General features: G+C 40.0%; 1 protein-coding gene across 1 annotated transcript; it reads left to right on the forward strand.

Moving 5' to 3' along the window:
* The first annotated feature begins 3,893 nt into the window (after positions 1-3,893).
* Positions 3,894-7,404, forward strand: hamp (hepcidin antimicrobial peptide). The gene is made up of 4 exons (XM_028580087.1): positions 3,894-4,318; positions 6,164-6,604; positions 6,705-6,782; positions 6,946-7,404. Exons 2-4 carry the CDS (start codon positions 6,518-6,520, stop codon positions 7,051-7,053), a joined length of 273 nt encoding a protein of 90 aa, XP_028435888.1. The 5' UTR covers positions 3,894-4,318; positions 6,164-6,517; the 3' UTR covers positions 7,054-7,404.
* Positions 7,405-10,969: the final 3,565 nt, after the last annotated feature.

A 10,969-nucleotide genomic window follows, 5' to 3' on the forward strand; every position in this document is an offset into this window, starting at 1 on the left:
CTTGCACTTGAACAAATTTAGGTTAACACATCTACTACATCTACTGGAGAAATAAATGACGGGAGGGTTTGACCAACAGCAACATGATAAATTTAAGTGGCTGCAAAACAAGGGTCCTGAGTCTTGATTAACACAATTCACCATTGTAGCAAGCTCCAATACTCCTGCACATGGTAGGAAGGTTTATTCTCTAAAAATGCTCAGCCAAGCAGGATTCACCATATGTTAATGCAGTTCCAGATGTTAACATTTTTAAAATAACAAATTCTGGAGGATTATGCTACTTTGAAGAAAAGAAAAAAAAAAAAAAAAGCTCTCTGCGTTCATCCAAATCGATTGATCAACACACTGGTAAAATTGAAACCAGTAAGTAGTTAGAACACACGGAGGGCACCTTGGGTGAGAAAGATCAATGGTGGATAAAAGGCGCATCTAAGCCCTCAGTAAGATTGAGTTTGACTTTGCAGGTCAAGGCATCATTCAGCTGTTCTTAAAGAGGGAGCAGCCATGATTTGGATAATCTCTTAAGTGCAGGCTGGGATGCTGCACACGCCCAAACAGGAAGATTATTTATAATTTACAGACTCATTATCTATCGGTATTAATTAGGCTGACACTGTGTTAAATTTGCCTCGGTTTTGTCTTGCCGACCTCCTCCAGTGTCTCCAGGCTTGTCAGCTGCCATTCAAACACGCGTGCACACACATGTGCGCACACACACACACACACACACACACACACACACACACACACGCATACACACACAGCTAGCCAGCCAGGCAGGCGTCTATGTGTCCCTGTCTCTGTTTGAAGTGGCTGATCTCTGATCCCACGTACCTCTCTGATTGGGACATACTACTCCCTGTCTGTCTGTCTGCCTCTTTCACCCCAAAACCGTAAAAGCTCTCTGAAGAGAGAACAATGCAGAGTTGAAATGAAGTCGGTTTGGGAAAAAAAACAACCTAAAGCGAGACACATATTTCATAATTATTATATATTTCATCATTTGTAATATGTTGTGAGTACCAGGTATTGTCACGTTTACCTCATCAATTAATTGATGTATTAATTGGAAGATAAAATGTCTCCGCTTTGGGCAACACATTGTTATTACTGAAATCAAATTTAATGGATTTGAAACAGTAGCTTATGTCTGGTCAATACTGAGCAAAATATCTGTTTCCACGTTTGCCTCGAGGGTGGGAAAAAGCCACCCGCTGTAAAATCCTTTTTAAATTTGTGTTTAGGCACGTCTACCAAAGCACATGGTTGATTGATTTTCATTGAACTCGTGCTGGGCCAACACATTCAGCTGGAAAGCCACAGTTTCATGTCCTGCAGGCTTGTCTTACCTTTGTGCCTTTTTCTGAACTACAGGAGCACTCTGCATATATTGTCCACTGCCTCGGCCTGCTTCACATTCCCTCTCTCGGAGGTTGTTATTTGTTGAAAAATGGCTGACAGAAAGAGTCTCATTCTACCTGACATACAATGCTCCTCATACCTTGTATACCACACTGACTCTCATCTTTCTTGGGCCTACATTAATAACTACACGGCATCTTTCTCGCTCATAATAGTATCAGCACAAAGGTATGTATTCTGCTGCTGTCAGGAGATGGGAGAGGAGTGAGCGCCAATTCTTTTTGCTTTTTTGAGCAGGCATGGTGTTGGATTCTACAGTATTCAGATCAAACTGACTGAAATTATGATTGCATATGTGGAAAGTTTGGGAGCACACAGTCAAGCATTAAGAAGAAACGGTGGGGAGCGTGGTTTATGAAACTAATGTTTATTATGATATTGCAGGGGATAAACTCAAAGAAATGTCAGTTTCTAAGCATTATTGTTATTATCATTTAAGTTAAGACTTTCTGAGCATGAATAGGAACATCAGATAATTCAGATGACTCGGAGCAGAAGTTATGTTTTCTGAAATTCTTATTTATTTAAAAAATGTGTTTAGCAATATACTAATATGATTTAATAACTTCTTAAGCAGTAAACACCTCCTGTCAAGCAGCTGAAATCAAATTGAAAAACACTGGACTGGACACTTATCAGTTCAATTTTCTAAGCACAAACGGACATTTGGAAAAACAGAAAAATTGGTTCCAATATCCAATTTTTCATTTTTTTCTGCCTTGACAAAATAAAAAATTTGATCTTTAGCCTGTTTTTCCAATTTTCTGTTTTTATTCAGAGGATCAGAAATTTAGAAAATTAAAAAATTGTGTCTGGGCTCCAATTATTCAATACTGCAATGGTATTCTCTCCCTCGTTCCATCCTAGCTACGCCCCGCCCCACCACTCGAAACCATCAGTTGCAAGCACCTCTTTTTTTTGGTCCATATGCAGTTAATGACCTGCATATTCCGCAAAGTAGAGGAAGAGAATACTATTGCAGTATTGAATAATTGGAGCTCAGACGCAATTTTGTAATTTTCTCAATTTCTGATCCAAGGTGGAAAAAAATGAAAAATTGGATATTTGGACCCATTTTTCTGTTTTTCCAAATGTCCGTTTGTGCTTAGAAAATTGAACTGATAAGTGTTACACTGACCATCCATGGCCTTGGGTTCCATCACTTTGAGCTATAATTCTTATGATTCAAAATCAATATGGTTGAATCCTTTTGATGTTATGATAATTTTAAGGGAATTTGGCTTGTTCTTAAAATGGCATTAGGATTGACACTGTTGAAATGTCCAGGAAAATTAGAAGCCTGTTACAGTATGTAACAGGCTTCTAACTTTACACAAACTGGGGAATTCCCCAGTCACCATTCTCACTCAGCATTGCATTTGTTTAACGCTGAGGAGCAGCACCTGATCAGAGCCCATGACTATTAAAAGTCCTCATGTTTGTTTACAAATTGACTGTTCCAGTGTTTCCTCTAGGATTTTTTTTAGCAGTGGGGGCAGATCTGTCGGACCCCGGCGCCCCGCCGCCAAATGTTTTACGTATTAAACTGAACGGACACTTCGCAGCAACAGAAACAAATATATTTATTCACCTCTATTCACACACAATGAGGCATATTTTCATTTCGTTTTGATTGAACTGTATTTTTGAGGAACTGTAGGTCTACAACATGAATTTTACAAGAAATTCTTCATAGGGAAACCAAAACCCAAAGTAGGCTATATATAGTAGGAAGCCATTCATAATTAAACTAATTGCATATGTGCCTCAGTGGCAAAGTTGGCAGCCTTGCTGTGTGCATCTGATTTTTCTTGGCTTTTGGAAAAATAACTCCAAGGCTCGGCTATAGGGGAATTCAGAAAGAGGTGGCCCATTAATGCTGAGTAGCATACATGCTGCTAGATGGTCCCCCTGTGGCCTGGATGGTCATTTTGACCGTTTTGAAATTTATATGTGTAATAACTTTGCTAAATAAAAAAATACAATCCTGCATACCTGACTTTTCCTAAAATAGTCTGTATTTTCATTTAAAATAGTTTTTAGGCTATATACATTACAGAAAAGGCAAATAAAATACAATCACTTTTACCTATTTTGGCCATTTTCGCGGTTTTGTTTTTAATCTTTTGCGTGGTTGAAGATGCATCTTGGTTGCTTAGTAATAATCATAGTCTCTGTCAGAGAAACGGCAGTGTTTCCTCTATGTTGATTGGCAAGTGGCGGTCCGGCATGGTTAATTCAATCAACAGCCACGTGCAATTTAGCTAGCAGGTGAAGGTGAAACTAAAAATGTCTAAGAACTATAGACTAATACAGGCTTAAATGGACTGACAATATTAGTTATATGAATTACAGTTCTCAAGGATGCACACATGCCATCTCAACCAGGTCCTCCGGACAGCCGGTCTCTTTTTTCTTTCTCCCTTTTCTCAGAGTGGCACGTGTGCCCACTCGCGTTGTGAAGCGCGTGTCTGCGCTATTCTGCGACTCTAACAATCACGGCTGATAGACGTTTTTTTCTGATACCGTGGCGGGAGAAATCTAACCATGCCGGACCGCCACTTGCCAATCAACATAGAGGAAACACTGTGTTCTTATTGTACCAACACTGGTTGTTCCATGGCCTAGTTTAGAGGAAAGATGTAAACACTCGGGGCGACGATGTAGCTGTGTTTTGGGGGTGAGGAGTGTTGTGTGTGGTGGGTTTGGTAGCAGACAAGCTGACAGAAGATGAGCTGACTTTGAGGAGTGTCTTGCAGCTCCATATAAAGCAGTTGGGGACAGAGAGGAGGAGGAGGGGGAAAAAGGGGGTGAGAAATGGACAGGGCCAGGAACAGAGGACGATTGTGAAACAGGAACAGACGGGGGCAATGCCCTCGATCAGGAGAAAAAGGTAGAGTGGCGCCTGCTGAGGTGAATCTGTCCGCCGTGCTGGTGCCTGTCTTTGTTTGGCCAGAAGATTCCTACTGATACCCTCGGTGGCTGATAGGAGGCACGCATGCTCAGGAAAAAACACAGGCCGAGTTACCACACATGCTTGGAAAACCCAGACCTAAAAGCCCTTTTTTTATGTGAACTTATTTCTTTTATTTCTTCTTCTTTGCCATGCTCACACACTCAACAGTGATCTTGGATATACTATTTTTTTTGTCCTGGTACAGTCATCCAGTGTCATATTCAGATTTCTCATGAGCTGAGTCATGCCTAGTGAAGCATGACAAACAAAATTACATGTGTTCATTGTAAGTGGACATGATGGGCTAGTTCAAGTAGTGAACTAGAGCCCATTTTTGTCCATCAGAGAGAGAGAGACACACACACACACAAATGAAATGCATAAACTAAAGATAATGTAATGCTCTTCCTTCATATTAGACAAGCTTGGATGCATTCAAACAGAAGTGGAGCCCTTCGTGGTTGTATTTGTTGACACTGAGGTTGTGGTCACCCAAAGCAAGCACGTGGGCCAGCGGGGTTATCAGTGAACGAGACAGACTGACGCAGGGGGTCAGACATGTTGTTGCACTAATTGAGTCAGCACAGACAATTTGGAAAAACTTTGACGGTATAATGAGATTTCAAACGAGCCCCGATTTTATCAGCAAGCACAGCCCACGTTTACAAGTTTTCACCTTTATTTTGTCTTTTTGTTATTTCATTTCCACCATTATTGATTTTTGTATTATTCACAGCCTGATCTTGGTGTGGAATAGTTTTCTTACCCTGACAGGCTAATTAATCTTAAGGTGTTTATCGCTGCTTGCTTGAGAGATAAGGGTGAAAATGATTGTTACAATTTTAGGGTTGTGGTTTTTCTATGCAATCTGGGATATTATATATTATGTCCTTGTCATTAAATTCACACTGTAGTAATTTCACACTGTTGGAAATATATATCAACCCATCAATTATTAACATGCTGTGTGCCACGAAATTACTAATGGTGTTTTAATGAAACTAATGCAGCTGTTCTTTGTCATTGGTATGTTATTTATTTGAGATAATCTAGAAATACAGACCAAGTATAAAAAGATTGTGTCGTGTACATAAAGTAATGATATACAATAGATTTGTTTTGTTGTGGGCAATGCAACTCATCTCTGTCCAGACATAATAAACCTCATCAGATCACATTATATTCATCCTCAACTAGTGCATATTGAAACACTTTGACTCTCAAATAGAGGATTTTAATCCTGGCTACTATTCCGCTGCTCTCAAAGGGATTTAATTTGCTTCAACTGCAGGTTCCTGTGTATTATGCAAAAAACTGAATGGGTTGAAAATGTGGGGCTAATTATTCCATTTGAGAGGTTGTAATTACATCCTTTGGACTGAGCAATGGGTATTCCAAAGTGGCTCCTTCTCCTTAGTGAAGTATTTCCTGGGTCGAGACAAGTGCAGCCCAGTCAGCCGTGCGATAGATTGACCCATGCATTATTGGCCTTTGCTGTGGGAATCTCCAGAACTCTTTCCAGTCTTTTTCATCACATTTGTAGATAAATCTCTACAAGCGTGAAGCGCTGTGTCAATACAGAATACATATTGCTCTCATATAGTGTAAAAAATGATGGTCTCCACCACCAGCAGCACCTTGTTCATGTGTGGAATTAGGTGTCTTGTCAACGTAAAGTAGTATATTTTAAAAGTTTATAGTTTATTTGATAGTGCTGAATAGATCCACAGTAAAAAAAAAAAAAAAAAAAACAGATCAGAGGGTTTCCCCCCTGTGTTGCAGCACTATGGAGAGGAGAAAAGAGGAGGTCAAAACTTCCCCAGTGGAGTTATGTAACTGCTGCCAGGAATTGGCCAGGCCTCCCGGAGTGATGAGGCAACACTGAGCCCAAGTGTGTATAAATACCAAAAGGCTCTGCATACTCAACTATCAGACAGCTGAAGGACTCTAAAGAGCTGACAAGGGTCACCAAAAGAACTGAAGAAATCCACTTGCCCAGACAAACACCATCCATCACAGGAGCTGAAGAATACATTGAAGATATTGTGGTGCTCTTCGGTGGCCCGACACCCATGAGAAAGAAGACCTATCAACTCTAACCTTCAAAGGCTTTAATAACCATTCAAACACCTTAAAATGAAGGCATTTAGCATTGCAGTTGCAGTGACACTCGTGCTCGCCTTTATTTGCATTCTGGAGAGCTCTGCGGTCCCATTCGCCGAGGTAAGAATTTGACTCAAACTGATTTCATTTGCTTATTAGCTATAAATGTTTTGTGAGGATGCTCAGATGTGGCTCCTAAATGTTCATAATTCATTAACAGGTGCAAGGGCTGGAGGAGGCAGGGAGCAATGACACTCCAGTTGCGGCATATCAAGAAATGTCAATGGAATCGAGGATGGTATGTTCAATTGACTGAATGAATTAAGCCAATTACTGAGAGCAAATTAAAATTTAAGTGGATGTGTTTTCCCCATGGAGTGCCCTGGTGCTCTCTCCACACAAGGAGAGGATGAAATGCTGGAGATGAACGCTCTGCTCACGTCTCTTGTCTTCTCGCACAGATGCCGGCTCACACCAGGCAGAAGCGCCAGAGCCACCTCTCCTTGTGCCGCTGGTGCTGCAACTGCTGCAGGGCCTACAAGGGCTGCGGCTACTGCTGCAAGTTCTGAAGATTCCCGCAACAAGCTCTTAATATAAATGTATTACTGTTTTTTTTTTGTCTTTACGACAAGAAATTACCTTTTCTAGACCTCCTTTTCCAATGCATTGCCTGCGCTACACTGTTTTGTATCATGTTTAGAGAGGTATGATTCAAGCTAGAGCACTGGGAGAGAAAAACAATGAACAGCTATTTTTAGTATTTATTTTGTATGTTTTAGTACTTTCAACCTGTAAGTCTTTTTGTAAACTCAATGATATGTAAATTTGTTTCTAAAAATAATCCAGCACTGAGAGTTTCTTCATCTAAATGAAGTCTAACAAGTTAATATTTGGTGTTGAATAAATAATGACCATTTGAAGCAACTGCAAACATGTTTTTTTTCTCTTGAGGAAATATTTAACAGCAGTAGGTCTTTACTGAACCATATCGTAATCCTCAGGGCGTATGTTAATTAGCATTTCTGTTGTCCAGTATGTGTCGTAAATTATAGGAAGAAATTAGGTGACGAAAGGCAATTTAACCTTTTTAAATTGCAATTATTGTTGTAAGATACTCAAGATATTGTTGGATTTGGTCTCACTGTTGTTACTTGCACTCAGGGATGTGAATGCAGCATCCAAACACTACTAGTTTTACATCTCCAGATGCCAGATGGTATTACCACATTCAAATTTAAATCACTTGAAATAGTTTTCACAATACATGTCACATTAATTCTCGTCCACTCCCTGAATTTGATATTTCTGGCCTTCTTGCATCTTAGCATTGTGAGTTCCTCTCAGAATACCTTCTCTTGTGGTGCCCAGGAAGTGATATATTTGTTTCCTGCAGTTTCTTTGGGGAGCAGTAAATAAAAGAAGTGTCAGCAGTTTTACAATTAAGGCAGGTGGGGTCAGCTTCTCTGCATTGCAGATTCTCATCATGACATAGCATATTATCTATACAAAAAGCAGCGCAACTAGGTTATTTTTTAGAATGGCCACTGTTGGAAGCCAAACAATAGAAAATCTAGCTCCACATGTACTTCCATATATCCTGCCTGATCTGTGAGAGCAGAGACGCTCCGTCACTATGTGTGTGAAACATGTTAGTGAAAAAAATCAAGAAAGCACTGGGGTTGTCAGATCACCATTATTGACAGTGTGCCCTCTGCTTGCTCAGCTAGTTATTGCAGCTACTATTGGCGAGAAAATAAATCTGTTAATTTAAAGATGTAGCCCTCACCATTCCACCTCAATGAGCGTGATATCTACAATACTACTGAGCCATGGCATATCAAATAAATCAAATCAATAAAAGCCAGAGAAAAGAGATACAGTATGATTGCATTGTAAGAATTCCCATGCTGTTTTTGCACACAAAAACAGGCAGCAAAAATTGAATTCCCTCTCTGGATTATCAATTGGAAATTTATATAATATTTTTTTGAAAGTGGATAGACATGAAAGGGAGATAGAGATGGGTGACAATGACACGCAGCAAAGGGCAGCAGGTCAGATTTGAACCCTGCACCGCTGCAGGACTCAGCCAACATGGGGCAAATGCTCTGGGTGATCTAGAGGCCACCCAAGTATTTTCTTTTTCTCGCAGATTATTACAGGCTGTGTCTGTCAGATCGTGTGGGTTGCATTCCTGCTACTGCTTTTTATTAACTGACTGCTGAGGGCAAAAATCATTTTTAGGATGTCATGCTGGTGTGTCAAGATACATAAAGTATTGTTGGTGTTGGGAACTTAAGATCTCAAACAGATACTCTTGGTTGTCAGAGCCACCTCTCCTTGTGCCGCTGGTGCTGCAACTGCTGCAGGGCAGCTTCTGCTGCAAGTTCTGAAGATTCCCGCAACAACCACTTAATATCAATTTATTACTGTTTTTTTGTCTTACCACAAGAAATTACCTTTTCTAGACCTCCTTCTCCAACGCATTGCCTGTGTTTTGTATCATTTTTCAGAGATGTTTCATGTGGTTTGTGTGTCAAAAGGTTAAAAACCACAAACCAGACACGGTGAGTTCAAAATAGAAAGCCTTTACTGTCATTGTATTAAATACAACAAACTTAGAAGTGCTACTCCTGATTAGTGCAATAAGAGATGCAGGAAAAAAATATAAGACAAAAACAACTTGAGATACAGAGCTTCAAAAAGCCTTCAACAGTCCATCAAACTGGTTTTAATAATCTACAGAGGCATTAACAAATCACAAATGGGTGACAAATTACTGCAAAAATCAACATATAGTGTTTTGTGTTTTTTTCTGTTTTGGTGTGAAACAGAAATGTTGTTTCTTCAGCCTCTGGTGTGCAGGGTGGACCAATAGAGACAATGATGCATTGTGTTTGGAAATCTGTTGGAAAATCTTTCAAACATGCCATCACCCTGTTTAGTGCAAAATCACACTACCAGACATCCCACTCACAGGCCGTTAACAGTCTTTTATATTTATCCATAATGAAGTGAATATCGCTTCAAGCTGAGCGGGAACTTGTCATGTCATCATAGCAAACAGGGGACTGCTGTCAGTTGGTACAGTAAAAGTGTGGTGATTTTTTTCTATTTCTATTTTTATTTCTAACTTTATCCTTTTTTCTTTTCTTTTTTTTAAATACTTTTTTATTCCCCTGCCTTCTTGGTAGCCCTTCATTTTAACACAGTGTGACAGCTATTAGGACATCCGCTAAAGTTGAGTCTTTATTTATAGGCTATTTTTTTTATACACATAATAAAAAGTCATTTTTAAGAAGATTTTTTTCCTTGGGTATATAGCCTGTTAATTTAGATCCCCTGTAGTCTGAAAACCTCTCTGGGGCTGCAATCCATTCACACAATGGAGGAGTGTGAAAAAACAATTTATGTTAGGGAGTTAAAATCCCTCCTCTGGCCTGCAGAGGCAGTGCTGAGTTGGACCTTTAACACTCACAGACCTGCAGGTCCTCTCTTGGCTGGAATTAAAGTAAATTCACCGCAGAGATTAAGCATGATTCAATGCAGCAGTGGGCCCCAAAACTGGTCTCTCTCACACACACACACACACACACACACACACACACACACACACACACACACACACACACACACACACACACACACACACACAGTGGGTCTCACTATCTTTGTGGGGACCCGTCATTGACATAATGCATTCCCTAGCACCTTTCCCTAACCTTAACCATCACAACTAAATGCCTAACCTTAACCCTTACCCTCACCCTAACCACAACCTAATTCTTACCATAATCCTAAAACCAAGTCTTAACCCTCTCTACTGCCCTTTAATGTTGTGGGGTCCAGCATTTTCGCCCCACAAAGCTGTCCGGACCCCACAAGTATACTGTATTCCAGGTTTTTGGACCCCACGAATGTAGTTAAACGAAAACACACACACACACACACACACACACACACACACACACACACACACACACACACATTTGGAGAGAATTCATAGAAATCAGTTTTTGACAATTCATAATTTTAATTATTATCATGATGGGTGATCATTTTATAAATTGCCATGCTTTCTGTGTTTGTCATCATTAGGGTTGGGCATCGTTTGGATTTTAACAATTCTGATTCCAATTACGATTCTTCCTTTCGATTCCGGGTCTTATCGATTCTCGATTCCGATTCTTTGAGGGGAGGAGTTGAAATGGGTCACATGCCTATTTTCACAAATAAGAGGAAAGTTTTAATTTGATTCAATGGTGGTTTACAGTTTTACAGCTTTTTCAATGTAAAATAAAGCCAGACTAGAGCTCTGCTTACTGTGCTCCAAGGCTGCAACACAACAAGTGCCTGGCCGCTACGGAAACCCAAACTTGCGCATATTAAATTTGGAACCTATGATCAGATTTGAAACCAAATCCTCCAAACAATTCCAATAAAGAAACGATTCCACTGGAATTGTAACTTTTGAAATGATTCCGA

This window comes from Perca flavescens, chromosome 6 (assembly GCF_004354835.1).
Source record: "Perca flavescens isolate YP-PL-M2 chromosome 6, PFLA_1.0, whole genome shotgun sequence".
NCBI lineage: Eukaryota > Metazoa > Chordata > Actinopteri > Perciformes > Percidae > Perca > Perca flavescens.